This window comes from Poromitra crassiceps (genome assembly GCF_964638095.1).
Source record: "Poromitra crassiceps genome assembly, chromosome: 18".
Lineage (NCBI taxonomy): Eukaryota > Metazoa > Chordata > Actinopteri > Beryciformes > Melamphaidae > Poromitra > Poromitra crassiceps.
In genome coordinates, this window is record NC_139636.1 from 23,622,372 (window position 1) to 23,638,530 (window position 16,159).

At 42.6% G+C, this 16,159-nt stretch overlaps 1 protein-coding gene across 1 annotated transcript in view; it reads left to right on the top strand.

Moving 5' to 3' along the window:
- Positions 1–2,401: 2,401 nt before the first annotated feature.
- The window catches only part of LOC310793391 (uncharacterized protein), a 28,782-nt gene continuing 15,024 nt past the window's right edge, over positions 2,402–16,159 (top strand). Inside the window, exons 1-29 of the mRNA XM_083655206.1 lie at positions 2,402–2,498; positions 2,797–2,832; positions 2,929–3,199; positions 3,370–3,484; positions 5,237–5,327; positions 5,421–5,524; positions 5,617–5,815; positions 6,437–6,562; positions 6,661–6,778; positions 6,873–7,011; positions 7,139–7,243; positions 7,377–7,446; positions 7,581–7,718; positions 8,398–8,562; positions 8,672–8,766; positions 8,905–9,031; positions 9,140–9,395; positions 9,986–10,038; positions 10,152–10,252; positions 10,357–10,508; positions 10,958–11,096; positions 11,178–11,285; positions 11,385–11,564; positions 11,642–11,881; positions 12,013–12,169; positions 13,232–13,360; positions 14,801–14,951; positions 15,755–15,798; positions 15,952–16,152. Coding sequence (XP_083511332.1) covers positions 2,420–2,498; positions 2,797–2,832; positions 2,929–3,199; positions 3,370–3,484; positions 5,237–5,327; positions 5,421–5,524; positions 5,617–5,815; positions 6,437–6,562; positions 6,661–6,778; positions 6,873–7,011; positions 7,139–7,243; positions 7,377–7,446; positions 7,581–7,718; positions 8,398–8,562; positions 8,672–8,766; positions 8,905–9,031; positions 9,140–9,395; positions 9,986–10,038; positions 10,152–10,252; positions 10,357–10,508; positions 10,958–11,096; positions 11,178–11,285; positions 11,385–11,564; positions 11,642–11,881; positions 12,013–12,169; positions 13,232–13,360; positions 14,801–14,951; positions 15,755–15,798; positions 15,952–16,152 — 3,889 coding nt within the window. The 5' untranslated portion in view covers positions 2,402–2,419. The remainder of the gene's footprint in view (positions 2,499–2,796; positions 2,833–2,928; positions 3,200–3,369; positions 3,485–5,236; positions 5,328–5,420; positions 5,525–5,616; positions 5,816–6,436; positions 6,563–6,660; positions 6,779–6,872; positions 7,012–7,138; positions 7,244–7,376; positions 7,447–7,580; positions 7,719–8,397; positions 8,563–8,671; positions 8,767–8,904; positions 9,032–9,139; positions 9,396–9,985; positions 10,039–10,151; positions 10,253–10,356; positions 10,509–10,957; positions 11,097–11,177; positions 11,286–11,384; positions 11,565–11,641; positions 11,882–12,012; positions 12,170–13,231; positions 13,361–14,800; positions 14,952–15,754; positions 15,799–15,951; positions 16,153–16,159) is intronic.

Consider the following 16,159-nt stretch of genomic DNA (forward strand, 5'->3'; position numbering starts at 1 on the left):
TAATATAGAGGTGCAATCCTGTTACTTGTTACTGCCTTTCTGCTTTGCCACTCATGGAGAGAACGGGAGCATATCAATGTTTCCAGGCTTCAATATTCCCAGGGCTCAATGCTCCCAGGCATCAATATTCCCAGGGCTCAATGTTCCCAGGGCTCAATGTTCCCAGGACTCAATGTTCCCAGGGCTCAATATTCCCAGGGCTCAATGCTCCCAGGCATCAATATTCCCAGGGCTCAATGTTCCCAGGGCTCAATGTTCCCAGGGCTCAATATTCCCAATGTTCCCAGTGCTCAATATTGTTGCCAGGGTTCAATACCAGTGTTGCCTCTATATGCATTCAGCAGCGGCGCACTCCAACTGCTGAAATATTATAATAATATTCCTATAACCCTATAGTAACCCTATAATATTCCTATAGTAACCCTATAATATTCCTATAGTATTCCTATTATATATTCCACCCCCCAGTGGGGGTGCTCCGCTGCTGAATGCCAATAGAGGAAACACTGGTATTGAACCCTGGATACATTGAGCCCTGGGAACATTGAGCCCTGGGAGAGCACATATTTAGGCCTGGGGAACATTAGACCCTGGGAACATTGAACCCTTTGTCATGTTCCCATTATGAGCCATATGAAGCCTGGGAACATTGAGCCCTGGGAACATTGACCTGGCCCCGAGAGAACCAGGTCTGATGGGAGAGGGCAAGACATTTGTCATATAGGGTGTGAGCCTGAGTCAAAACCACAATGAGAGGCAAGCATCTTGCAGCCATGCCCCCAAAACCACCAGAGTGCCTACAGTGCACTGTGTACAACCCCCCCCCCCCCCCATCTTCCCCCCAATTGTACTTGGCCAATTTCCCCCTGCCGCCCCCGTCATTGCTCCACCCTCTGCCGATCTGGGGAGAGCCGTAGACTAGCACCATGCTTCCTCTGAGACATGCAGTTGCGGGCCGCTTCTTTTCACCTGACAGCGGGGAGCTTCACCAGCAGGACGTAGCACGTGGGAGGATCACGCTATTCCCACCAGTTCCCTTCCACCCCGAACAGGCCCCCCGACCGGCCAGAGGAGGCGCTAGTGCAGCGACCAGGCCACATACCCTTAATCCGGCTTCCCACCTGCAGACACAGCCAATCGTGCGACCAAGCTGCCTACAGTGCACCTTGATCAACATTCTTGGAAACATAATTTGAAGCAAACCCTATGAACTGTAAGGAAAACATCACATGGATGCAACTGGGACGTATCATCAGTGATGTACCCTGGGGTCATAGGATGTTTCGGGTCTGCAAACATCATGTACACCCTCGCCCAGGTGACCCAGCCGGGGTTGATCAAGCCCCGACTTACGTCCCAGCAGCTACCCACGGTCAGCCCTCTTAGGGAAAGACAGGGCCACTCAATCCGCAGCTCCGGAACTACTCTGCTGGGACCGGGAGGCTCTGGCACGTGGAGGAACTGGGCTCTGTGGGTTGCCCCCTGTCCGGGCTCCTCCTACAGTACGTCTCACCAGGACCAGGACCTGTGCGTTGCACCAGACTGAAACTAATTTACTGTGTGAATATGTAAATGTTTCAGCACTGTGTTTGAAGATGCCCAATGACATACGTGCTTTCACCTCCCCCACTTTCCTCTACTAAGCCATGTTCCTTTAGGCACTCACTAAAAGCACAAGGGATGGATACGTCACATTCTGTGTATTGGTAAATGTTAGGGTTCACCTTGTTCAGGTTCATCAATACACAATGGTAATAGTTTACTAGGATGGAATATAAGGGGTGGTAATACAAAGCCCTGGTAGGCTCTCAATGCCCATTTCACTAATCCCTGTCTTTGGCAAATGTTTGGTCAACGTATAGTGCTTTATAAGACAAATAACCCTCCAAAGCCAAAGAACTCATGTCAAAACATTTCCTCCAATGGTTAACAGATATGTAGCGACAACCCGGAACTTGTCTTAAGGTGCTCTGGTTCAGTGGAAAAGGCTGTAATTCCTGTTTAAGTATGTACACACAAAGAACAGGGCTTGAAAATAAAAAATAGTATGTCATAATTTAAGGCTTAAATTATGACGTTTTTTTTCATTTGAATCATCATCATAACTGCAAATGTATGGGGCTGAATTAAAAAACGATTGTTCCATGTATGCTAATATTTACCAATGCTTAACATAAAACTTAAGTTGTCAGATGTGGGAGTCTGACAGATGAAGACAAGAGATTAATGTTGTCATAAGCAGCCTCTTCATGGTCCTGATCTTCTCACGCCAGCAAAACCACAAGGGGTGACACCCAAAATGTTTCCAGCTAACCCCTCCTTAATTACAAACATAAACCAAACTATATTATATGGCCATCTCCATTTGGGGGCAGGTGTCTCAATCGTCCCTCTTGGAGCAGGGACCAGTCGTAGGAACATGAGAAACACCAGGATGACACCTGGCTGGGTGATGCCATGGCTCACCCTCTGCATCGGACTATCTGCAGCACAGACCGGTAAGTACCTTCACTGTCTGGGACACACGGATGCCTTGAAGTTGCATTGAATGCAAAAATTTAACTTATTCAGGTGTCATCGTGCGCTGTCAGTTGAGAGGATTTTCATCATGGGCTTAAACAAGCTCATAAATAGAGGCAAGGAAACTTGATCAAATATCACCGATGTCATGGCTGATATGGTGATTCTTATTAAGCACATATTATAAATATAAAAGTAGACCTGCTCTTGTCTAATGACAATAGAATTGCTAACATGCAATGATTGCAAACATGTCATTCTTTTCTCCTTTTCAAGTCCTGATTCAGTCAGCAAAACAGCCATTAATAACAGGTGATGTATTTTCTCCAAGATAAAAGACAACATAGCAAAACATAAATGATGTGTGTTGAATGAACTCTAATGACGGCTATTTTCTACACACATTAGAATTTCGAACCCATCACGATCACAATGAGCAGTTCTGCAGCACATGGGGAAACCACCACTTTAAGACCTTCGACGGAGATTTCTTCCACCTTCCCTCCACTTGTCCTTACGTCCTCGTATCCAAGTGTTCGGATATCTATGAGGATTTCAATATTCAGTTCCAGCGGGAGGACCTGGGTGATGGGCTCACCACTATTAAGAAGGTCACTATGAAGCTGGATGGGACCCTGGTGGAGCTATCCAACAGTTCCATCAATGTCAATGAGAACCCGTGCGTCCATAGCTAAGTTCTTAATAGAAGTACATTATTGTTGTCAAAGTATTCAGATAATGTGACATGTCATTTTGCCTTCTGCTGTATTGGTTACAGTGCTTGTTAATGACATCATCATCTCACTGACAAGGGCGTGTTTTCTCTCTCATCCCCCCCCCCCCCTCCAGGGTCAACATACCATTCAGCGAAGTTGGCATTTTAATTGAGAGGACCGTCTCCTATGTCAGAATCGTAGCAAAGCTCGGTTTGGTCGTCATGTGGAATGAAGATGACTCCATCTGGGTATGCAATTTCACAATGCTGTTTTGGTTCCGATTATAGAAACTGATCATACTAGGTATTACCAGGTAACTGACAAATAATTAGCACAAATCAGAGCGCGAATAATTAACGGATTCCTGTTTTTTGGTAGGGGACCGATTTCAAATGTTTTCTGCTTCATATACAGTTATGTACTGTAAATGGTGAAATTATCAGTTTGATTAAATATATAGTATTGTATATCCCAAGCATATGTGAGTGTGTGCGTGTGTGTGTGTGTTAGGGGTGTGCCACCTAACATACTGTACACACACACACACACACACACACACACACACACACACACACACACACACACACACACACACACACACACACACACACACACACACACATTTCGTCCATTTTTCAATTTCTTCACAGACTTTCAAAGCAAATCAAAGTGGCCATGTGTATTTGCCTAAATTATGATTTTTTTTAATCCAGTTTTGTGATTGGACAATTGTTGGACAATCTCTCTCTCTCTAGCCCAATGGCTATCCCATTGATCTTGGTCTCCCGTTTGGAGTTGAAACGTTGGCCGTCGCCATCTTGATTTTTCGTCACCAGAGTGGCGCAGCTCACATGATATGGGGGTTTCCCAGAGCCGCAGCTCCGCCTGCTATTGGTCCGTGATCCGGCAATCACTGGACAGGCGATCTGTCAATCACCCCCTTTTCTATCATCTATTTTACTCAAAACGGGGGAGTTATATAAAAAATGACCCCTAGTTGTCATGAAAATGTGAAATTAGCTATATAGACCAAAACCGTGTTTTGCCCCTCACTGGAAAGTGAGGTATGTTGTGAGCATATAAAGTGTAATCCGTCAGGCATTTTAACATAGGGGAATGCCTACTGCCGCCGCCGCCTAGTGGCCTAGTTAATTTCCGTCTCATCAGATACGTACTGTACATGTGCAGTGGCTAGCCGCCCCCATGTGATCTTTCAAAAGGTTAATTAAATAGTGCTGACATTACAAGACTTATGCATACAGGTTTGACTGACTAAGTGCAAACAGTTCTGTATTAAACTTAAAGTAAACACTATAAGCATACATTCAAAGCCAAACTGTATGACTGTAACCTTAAAGTAAACACTATAAGCATTAGCATACATTCAAAGCCAAAGGATTATGTTAATGATACAGTTGCAGTTCTATTTAATATAGAGGGATGGTGTTGACATAAAAATTGACAAGACAATTTCAGTGGGTATCATTTTACATAGTCATGTAACCTCATATTGTGATCCTAGATTACTACTCTCATTCTTAGAGGTTTTATGCACAAATGGCCCCAGCAGCAAAATGTGTTTTTACTGCGACGCTGGACCAGCAGTCCCACCGGGGTCATGAGATGGAAAAGTCAAGACAGTCAGTCCCCCAGTCACTCATGGACATTTAGTGAGTTTAGTGGGGAAATGGCCGTAGCTCAGGATAGGAAGGTGGTAGAGAGTCAGGATTCGAGGGGTGGGTAGGAAATGAATACTGGCAAGGGGGATATGTATGGTGTTGGGGGGGGGGGGGGTTGGGTGCAGGCGGTCAAAGGAAAGGGGGCCATAGGGATAGGAAGGTGCTAGAGAGTTGGGATCCGAGGGCTGGGTAGGATAGTGGCTAAGGGGATATGGGTGGTGTTTGGGGGGGCAAGGGGGAAAATGCCGCAGTCTAAAAGGTTTGTGCTTGTTTATATACTGTCATTTAGTCATTCAAACCTAATTTTCACTTTGATTTAAGGTTGAGATGGATGAAAAATTCAAGAATCAGACATGTGGCCTGTGTGGAGACTCCAATGGAGTCCAGCTTTATAATGAGTTCATTCAAAATGGTAAATATTGAATAAAGCAACAAAATAAAATAAAGTACAAAATTGATATTCACATTTGCTAAAAAAAAAAAAAAAAAAATCCTTTGCCTGCAGATGAGGAGGTAACTACTGAAGATTTCGGGCTAGCTTGGAAAGTCACCGGCCCTACTGACGACTGTGAAGATGTTTCCCCTGAGACTAAGGACTGTACAGATCAGGTATATGTGAAGACGGATTGGCTTTAAAGCACTGTAGATACAGCGGCTTGTCTTTGGGTGGAAGTAAACAAAACATCTATTTTGACCCACAGGCAAACGTCTGTAAGAACCTTCTGACAGGACCTGCATTCGCCACCTGTAAAGACCTGATTGATACCGACTCCTTCATCGAAGCCTGTGAGAAGGACTTGTGCAGGGGCGCATGCCTGTGTCCAACCATATCAGAGTACTCCCGTCAGTGCGCTCATGCAGGCGGAAAACCACAACAGTGGAAGACTGCTCAACTATGTGGTAATTTTTTTTTTTTTTTTTTTTTTTTTTTTTTTTTACAGTTTTATAGTTATAAACCGTGTTGGGCAGTAACTTAGTTACTGTAATTGCATTACTTTCCCCAGTAACTAGTAATGTAAGGGATTACAATTTCCAAAAAGTAGTTATTTTACAGTTATTAATCCAAGTAACTTCAAGTTACTGCAATACTTTCTCCAGCGCTGGCACAGCAGCACTAAAATCAAAAGTGTGGAGATAGGTCTGGCTGTGCGAGACTACTGCGTTGCCAGAACGCAATCATTTTTTGTTCTAGTCAAATAAATAAAAAGTATGCAGTTTGGCTGATTGTTGACTCCTCCTGTAAGGTTAATTATTGTTCCGATAAAGTGGATTTAGTTCTAAAAGGAGCTCGCTAAACAGGTTGTATGTCACTTTTTCGGAAGCGGGGGTAATATAGTAATGTAATGGGTAACGTAACTAATTACTTTTGAAACCAAGTAATAAGCATATTTTTTTATTTTTACATTTTAAAGGAGTAATCAGTAATAAGTAACTAATTACACTTCCTGAGTAACTTGCCCGCCACTGGTTTAAAACATGATTTCCCTTTTTAAAATGTATTCATTTGTATTTATTGAATAGAAAAAACATGCCCTTTCAACATGGAGTACAATGAATGCGGTAGTCCGTGTACTGACACCTGCAGCAACCAAGAGAGAAGCCAACTGTGTGAAGATCATTGCATAGATGGCTGCTTCTGTCCAAATGGTAAGTTCCCTGATTTTTCAACCCATGTATGGCTATTCCAGGATTTGCACTGTGTATCACTTTACTGACAAACGATTTAATCACTCTTCTCTCCCAAGGAACTGTCTTTGACGACATCACAGAGTCTGGGTGTGTTCCTGTTGACCAGTGCTCCTGCAAACACAACGGCGAGTACTACCAACCCGGGGAATCATACTCAACGAGATGTCATGAATGGTAACAATTTACATATTTATCCAAATGCTGCTCAATCACAACATATGAATTTAAGGTGATCTGGCCAGTTGAAGTGACTCAACTGTATTGTCAGTACCTGTACTCAGGCTCAGTGGAGCTGTATGTCTTTGAACTGCCCTGCCACCTGCACCGTACTGGGTGGCTCTCACATCTCCACGTATGATGACAAAACATACAACTTCCATGGAGAATGCTCTTATATTCTCTCCAAGGTGAGACATTCAAACTGAAACTAATGTATGTGATCAGGCCACTAAGTCATCTTTATTACAATAACAGTAAATAAGCAATCAGTCTGTAAATATGTGCATTTTGCTCTATGTCTTACTTTGATTCCAGGAAACTAATGGGAATTTCACAATTATTGGTGACCTGGCCAAATGTGGGAAAACAGATAGAGAGACTTGCCTGGGTCCAGTTACTCTAATGTTGCACCAACGCACGGTAAATTATATTGGGTCTCTTTTGAGAAAGTGTAAACATTTCTGTGATACTCTCCATTTCATATCTTTTGGAAAAAGTTTAGTTGGAGGGGTAGGTGTTTGACCAGTCATAATGTAATTTCTCCAATTTGCAGATGATTGTAGTTGAAGCTAGCGGAAGAGTCTTTTACAATAAAATGATTGCCCAATTGCCACTTGTCATGGGTGAGTGAGTTTCTTTCAGGCATTATTTCTCTTATTTTTAAAGTAGTCACTTGTCGACCAACTCGTGTTAGTGCAGATGTTATAATGAAGAACGTTTCTATGCAAGTGTTTGAATATGGATGTTTGTTTCACAGATGAAGTGACAGTCTTCAGCCCATCAACATTCTACATTGTTATCCACACCACCACTGGGCTTCAGCTTGAAATACAGCTCATACCCATAATGCAGGTCTATATCAGAGTCTCTGCCGCCTATAAAGGAAACATGTACGGTATGTTTGCATTCTTGCACTATTTTGATCATGGTTTCCGGAGTTGTAAGGCGCACCGTTGCTCTGATCGCCTCCAAACTTTGCTGAATCACTTTTCAGGGGTCTGGCATGAAACTGGCATGGGGGGAAAAAACGCTAGGGGGGCGCTACGGCAATGTTTTAGCTTTTAAATGTGGCCATAACTCACACACCATTGCTCCGATTGCCTCCAACCTTTGGGAGTGCGCTTAGGGGTACCTGATGGAATGCAGTGCCGAATTCTGTGAAATTCAGACAGCGCCACCTACAGTACTGGCAACACAAAAAGCAGTTTATCTCGAGAACCGTTCATCCGATCTTGGGGAGTGCACTGTTGAGAACCCTATGGAGTGGGGTACCCAATTTCGGACACGCGCATAGTCATGGCGCCACCTACTGGCAACACAAAATGCGGTTTATGTCGAGAACCGTTCATCCGATCGACTTCAACCTTGGGGAGTGCGCTCCTGGGAACCCGACGGAGTCTGGTGCCGAATTTCGGCATGAGTTTGGTCACACCCAAAGAAAGTGCCCCATTGCGCATTATTTCAGAGTCTACACCCTAGAAATTAGCATGCGAAGCGCACGCTAATTTCTAGTATTTAATGACTGCAATCATGTCTGAATATTTGTTTGCAAGATGTGTATATCCTCTTTCCAGGCCTTTGCGGAGATTTTAATGATGTGCAGGCTGATGACTTCAGAGCCCGTAATGGATTGATTGAGGGAACGGCTCTGACATTTGCCAACACTTGGAAGACCAAAGCAAGCTGCCCCGATGTGAAAACCGGATTTGGGAACCCCTGCAGTTTGAGTGTAGAGAAGGGTAGGCGACCAGACTCACAGACAAAAGTCACAGACATTAATGATAATTTATTACTCTATCACACACCCTAACAATTAACAATCACCTTTTTTGTTGTTTTTTTTCATAGAGAAATATGCCAACCATTGGTGCTCCTTGTTGTCAGACCCAAAAGGGACTTTTTCCCAGTGCCATTCTGAAATAAACCCAGATGTCTATGAAGCTGTAAGATGTGATGTATTTTTCTTGCATGTGATCAATCTAATGCAAATGACTTAAACTGTTGTTTTGCATGTGTTTGATGTACTTTTGTTTATATGTTCATCAACTATACATTTAGCTTGTGACTGCTCTTCTCCTCAGTCTTGCATTCACGACACCTGTGCCTGTGAAAAGAGTGAAGAGTGCATGTGTGCTGCCATATCCTCCTACGTTCATGCATGTTCCGCTGCAGGCGTCTCATTGAAAGGATGGAGAGACGTCACTTGCAGTAAGCTCTACTCTACCTTAATCATGAACCATCAGTGTCAATCCAATTCAAGATTTCTGTGTGTAACAACTAAGCGAGGCATACTGTCTGTCTGTCTTGTTTGAACAGAAAAGTACTCAACCGACTGCCCTGCTCACATGGTGTATGGCTACAGCATGACTAGCTGTCAGCGTACCTGTCGCTCCATTAGCCAGTCTGACTACACATGCCAAGTTGACTTCACCCCACTTGATGGCTGTGGCTGTGCTGACGGAACTTACCTGAACGAGTTGGAAGAGTGTGTGCCAGCCTTCAAATGCTCCTGCTATGTGGGAGACAGGGTCATTCGCCCTCGGCAGGCCGCCAGGATCAATGGAAGAACTTGGTGAGGATTTCACTGGAAACAATGAAATGATAGCAGATCATTATTTTTGAACTGATCAACAATTATCCTAGTCTGGCCTTGCTGTGTAGCCAGTGTTGTAGTACTCAAGTCCAGGATTCTGAAATAAATTCCTAGTCCTGGGCTCAACTTGGACTTGAGCACTGGGACTGGGACTCGAGCATTCCTGCTTGGAAGTTGGAGACGAGGACTCTAATTCTGTTTAGTTCTTGGTAGTTCTTTTTGTAATAAGCCATAATAATTTGGCACAAGATATTGATACTGTAGCTCAATCAATACAGTGACATCATTCGATTTTGTGCAAGGCAAGCCACGTGTGTTCCACCTACACGTGGAGTCACGTTCATGTTCAGTAACTCCTGACTCAGACTCAGGTAATGGGGAGTCAACTCAGACTCTTTGGTGACTCAGACTTGGACTTGAACACTGGGGACTCAAGACTCGACTCAGACTTGAGCTATAGTGACTTGAGTACAACACTGGCTGTAGCAATCCATTCTCACTGTCAATACATTATGGAAAAATTAATTTCTTTTCTCTATCTCTCTTGCCTTTCTGTCTCTAAATTCTAGCTCCTGCAAAAATGGAAGATTAACCTGTAGGGGACGTGGAACCACCGATGAATGTAGGTGCACTGTACTCAGGTCATTGTAATATTTGTCCCACAGCATATTATAATATGAAACATGCTTAGCATACAGTGGTGTTGTTTAACACGCCATCTACCATTGCCCTCAGCATGCAACGCTCCCATGGTCTTCTTCAACTGCTCAAATGAAAGGCCAGGTGTCAAAGGATCCGAGTGCCAGAAAAGCTGCCAGACTCTGGACACTGAATGTGTAAGCTGACATTGGATGATAACTGTTGGTGAATATGATATGAATGTTACATATTCTAAAGCAGGGCAATCACATATTAAGGACATTCTGACTGTGTTTTATAGATGAGTACAGGGTGTATCTCGGGCTGTGTATGTCCTGCTGGTCTGGTGTCAGATGGTAAAGGAGGCTGTATCAAGGAAGAGCACTGTCCCTGCACATACAACGGAGTCTCGTACCAGCCTGGACAGACTGTCAAAGTGGACTGTAATACTTGGTAAGGGATTTGCATGAGGATGTCTCGTGAAGTTATGAATGGATTGGAAAGAGCACCGGAGAGCACATGGTCAGTTTAGACATACTAACTGCCATGCCAATTTTACAAATATAATGTTGACTGGCCACATAAAGGCTTCAAAGTGGCTAGAGTTTGAACAGACATATCAGATCCCATTGCAGGTACAGTCATGAAGATGTGTGCATCCTATGATGTGAAACAAGTTGGTAAGGGGGCATGGAATAAACAATTAACTTTGAGTGAAAATTCAAGATGAGGAACTGGCATGTCTTGAGTTGACGATGCATAATGCTGGAAGTATGCACTAGATGGCACACTACCGAGTACTGAGTGCCATCTAGTTCTGCTATGATGTAGTGCTGTGTCTGTTTTCTTGTCTCTTCACTGTGTTAAACTTTAAATGCAACCTTATTATCTCATAATCGTAGCACTTGCAGAAGGAGAGAATGGAAATGTACAGATCGTCAGTGCGATGGGACCTGTACCATATATGGAGAAGGACATTATATCACTTTTGATGGGAAGAAGTTTTCTTTCAATGGTGACTGTGGCTACATCTTCACTCAGGTATAGTGCAGGTTTGTGTTGAGTCATTGTTTGTGATTTGTGGAGATTCAATCTTGAAATATTGACATCGATATCTTGCAGGATCACTGTGGGGACAATACGGATAAAAGCTTCAGGATTCTCACTGAGAACATTCCATGTGGAACTTCTGAAACCATCTGCTCCATTGCTATCCATCTCTACTTAGGGGTATATAACACTGTAAAAGACATTGACAATATTGAGAGGAATTTAAATTTGAAGTTTTTATTAATTTATTTATAAATCAACATGTTTTGTTTCTTTTAGAACAAAGAAATTGAACTGTCAGAGGACAATATCAAAGTCATCCCACAAAAAACAGGAATAGATATACCCTATAAGATCCACACTATTGGTATATATCTCGTTATTGAGGCCGAGAATGGCCTGATTCTTATCTGGAATAAGAAGACAACTCTGATGATCAAACTCGGCTCCAAATACAAGGTGAGTGAGCAGGCCCTCAGTTAAAAATCGCTATGGTTGCCATTTAAAAAAATTAACTAGATCTAATTTTCTTCCAGGGAAAAATCTGTGGTCTGTGTGGGAATTACGATGGAAATATCAAGAACGATTTCTCCACCAGAAACAAAGAAGTTGTGGTTGAAGCTCTTGAGTTTGGAAACAGCTGGAAAGTGTCACCCAGTTGCCCTGATTCTAAGACCCCTAAAAACCCCTGCACTTCTTACTCACACAGGCAGGCATGGGCACTGAAACACTGCAGCATTATCAACAGCAACGCATTTGCTGGCTGCCATGCACAGGTATACCACTCGTAAAATTACCAAGCCGAGTTATTGCAAATAGCAGTTTACGAAATGACTTGCTGTATAACATACGCTGGTGAAATACAATACCATCTCTAACGGCAGTTGCAACTGTTTCTTTTGAAAAGGTCGACCCTGAAAACTATTACGATGCCTGTGTGAGAGACACATGTGCCTGCAATACTGGAGGAGACTGTGAGTGCTTCTGCTCGGCTGTAGCTGCCTATGCAGCTGCCTGTAATGAGGCCGGAGTCTGCGTGAAATGGAGGACCCCCACGATATGCCGTGAGTCTTTCATTTGCTTTGGGGAGATGAGTACAAAGCATCAGTCACTTTAATTGAAATGTTTGAAGTATTATAAACTTAGCCACACTCTGTAGTTACCAATTAATTTAAATTACCTTCAGTTCAATTACATGCTTGTATGAGCTTCAACTCTCCATACTGTAGGTAACAATTATTATACCAATATTTGGTGATGCTTTAGATTACAGCCCATAATTACTCCAAATTATGGTGTAATATTTTGTACCTAACGGTGTATCAGTACAGTATGTATACCAATGTGTATATGTGGGTACAGGGGAACAATAGGTCAATTAATGAAATATGAGGGGGTAACAATTTGGGAACTTACAAAGAACTTACACTGTAGTTATAATTTAATTAGTGGATACCTATTCGCGAGTGATGTCACTCGAGCACTCCATGATGTGATCAGTGATGGTCACTCGAGCAATTGTGATGTCATCAGTGAGTGATGTCATCAGTGATGCGAAGTTGAGAAATTGTGCGCTGCGTATGCCAATAGAGCAGGCGAGGCCACGCAGTAGCCGAGCTGCGGGCGAGCCTAGGAATCAAGTACTCGTAGTGCGCAATATTTTTAGTATATGCAAAAATATATTACATTACATTACATTACGTCATTTAGCGGACGCTTTTATCCAAACTTACTGACTTACAACATTTTGTTAACTGTAGTGAAATCAACTGTGCAAAACAGTCTTCATCAGCGAAGACCATTATAGTAGTTGTATTGAAGAGTGAAGACCCAAACAAATAGGCTAAAATAGGCCTAGTTTAAGGTAAAATATTATATTTATAAGTATTAGAATTATGTACTGTAACTTCACATCTAGTTCCCCTGTACCTAGTATATCTTTTGATACTAGTATACCATTAGTACAAAGGATCACACCATAACTCCAGAGTAATTACACTGTAAGTTGCGGGGTGCAATCTAAAGCGAATTACCAATTATTTACATTGCTATTCCCAAGTAATATAAGTAATATTTCCAAGTAATATAATTTACTCATCCCTTGTTAACATTCCTCTTCTTCCTAGCTTTATTCTGTGATTATTATAACCCCTCTGGAGAGTGTGAATGGCACTATGAGCCTTGTGGAAAACCATGTATGAAGACATGCAGGAATCCCTCTGGAAGATGCTCCAATCAAATTCCAGCATTGGAAGGTACAATTAGCAAGCCATGAGAGATAGCGTGTTTGATTTGTCAAAGGTGCTATTGATAACATTCAACATTGACAACATTCTGTGTACACAGTACATCTGTATATGCATATATGCACTTGTGTGTGTGTTGGTTGGTGTGTGTGTATGTGTGTTTGTGTGTGAGTGACAAGTGTATACATGTAGGGCAGTGTGCTATGTATGTATGTACTGTTTGTTTTCCTTCTTTCTTTTTCACTTTCTCCCTTGTCTTTGTGTGCATAGTGCACGTTGCTTATGGTTTGGGGTGTATGTGTTTTGATTGTTTTTGATCTACAAAGGAAACATTAAAAAGTATGATTCAAAAAACATTGATAACATTCTAGATGTGGCACCCCCCCCCCCCCCCCCCCCTTAAATTGCATTCATGCCACAACACGGCTGTTGCTCAGAAACAGCATAGGCTTGTTTATGCCTATGGCCTGTACTGTATATTAAATCATTTTAAAAATTAAATATAAAATATAGATTTTTTTCATGATTAACTCACAATCATAATAGCACCTCTCTAAAAGCTCAGTGGATGTATTTTCTTCTCTCAAAATTATTAATCTACATAAAAATGTTATACTGTGGGACCTTTAAGCTTTTATTTATCCAGTTGACTGAAAGTTGACTGAGCACGTCTGCTCTTTTCCAGTGACACCCCTCTTCACATTCATGTAATTAAACACAATCACAACTTGACAGCACAACCCTTATCTTCTATGTTGGCCAAGCCTGATCTCACAGAAATCTGTGAAATGATCATGACCTCTTAACACCGCATTCCATGGTGGTGTCTCGGAATGTGTTAAAATGATGTGCCGGGACTACGACTTGTAACTTTCTCATCACGAGACAGCTGGTTCGAACCCCGACCCTAACCCTAACCCCAACCAAGTTTCTTTTGTTGCCTAAAACCTAACCTTTGTTTTACTTACCTAACGCCAACCAAGTTGCTTTTGTTGCTTAAACCCAACCGTTGTTTTGCTTGCCTAAACTTAACCGGTGACTCGAGCCGTGGCTCCTACGACACGCCCCGGTTACCAGGAAGTAGTGGTGGCTCCTCCGAGGCGGGGGCAACGGAGGCGTTACTTGCCCCAGCAGGGGAAGAGCCAGTGTCTGTGCTGGAGGAACATGGCAGGTCATTTTAACACATTCCGTGACGCCACCACGGAATGCGGCGTTAAGAGGTCATGGTCACTTCACGGATTGTTGTGAGATCCGATTGGATCGCCACTGAGCAGCTCCACTGGAACAGTTGAGGGTAAAATGCCCTGCTTAAGGGCACCAGCTGTTGAAGGAAGGGAGAGCAATACTCATTAGCCTTATCCACTCGCAATTTCCCAGATGATTTATGTCACAATTCCTCTCTGTAGCTATTCTGTGCCTAAGTTCTGAATTAACATTTCATTTTCTTAGGTTGCTATCCAAGATGCCCTCCAGAACGATCTTATTTGGAAGAAGTCACTATGAAGTGTGTGTCAGAGGAGGAGTGTGGCTGCCATGATGAGGAAGGGAACCATTATGAGGAAGGAGGCATTGTGCCTTCAAAGGAAAATTGCCAGAGCTGGTATGTCACTTCCCATCTTATTGATGTTGCAGGTGGTGCAAAAGTTGTTATTCACCATGATGGTGTTTTTCACAAGGTTATGCAATATGGCTACTGTATATTATTAGTGCAATGCAACCATGTGGTTTAACTGTAATATAAAGTAAAAAACGTTTGACTTGTTTCACAGCATTGCCAGGTTCTTTGTGTTATCTTTATGTATGTAATTCTATATCAAGTTAATTAGAGATTAGCCCCTATCGTGACGCGTGTCATGTATGTAACTGTAACTGAAGGAATCAGTTAACGTTACCCTCCACACTCCCTTCCCCAAACGTTAAGTGAGGCCCAGAGAAAAGTCCCAAGCAGCAGAACATGCCAATCCGCTCGTCGTACAAGTGTCGCAGAGTCGCAGTCGAGTCGAGTCGAGTCGAGTCGAGTGTCAAAGCCACCTACCAAAGCAGATGACTACATTGATTAGATCTGCTGGATTTTGAAAGCTCGAGGCTGCTAATAAATACCTCTTTTTATCCCAATTCTGTGCCAATGATATCATTTTTTCAAGCTAGTCTTTTTCTGCGTTTCTGACGGATGCGCACCGCACAGCCATCACATCGCTCCACAGCACCCCTCTTTGGGGAAGGGACTGTGGAGGGTAATGTTAACTGATTCCTTCAGTTACAGTTACATGACACACGTCCAAAAAGAGGCTAATTAAATATCATTGTTAAGAATATATTTAGATACATAGAAGATAATTATAAAGATGTATAATATCATTTCCGAGAGAAAAAAACTTGTCTGCTCTTCTTTTTACTTTTAAGTCATTGCTCGTCAACAAAGGTGAATTGCATCTATGATCTCCCAGGTAAGTAGGATATCTGACTATGATATCTACAACCATTATTGTTTTTCAGCCAGAAAATTATTATACCTCATCCAGATCCATTAAATGGATAATGGTATGAACCTATTGGGGGAAAAACACAAGCTCAGTAACTACACACATTTTCTTTTGTAGCTTGCTATTGCGTATATAAAGGACGTACATACCAGTATAGAGATGAAATCTACAACACCCATGATGGAGATGGAAGCTGTATCACTGCTGTTTGTGACAAAGATGGAAATATTACCAGGCACGTAAGGCCTTGTCCTACAACGACAGCCCCAACGACTACAACAGCTCCAACTACAACAGCTTTTGTTTTCTCAACATCTGGTGAGAA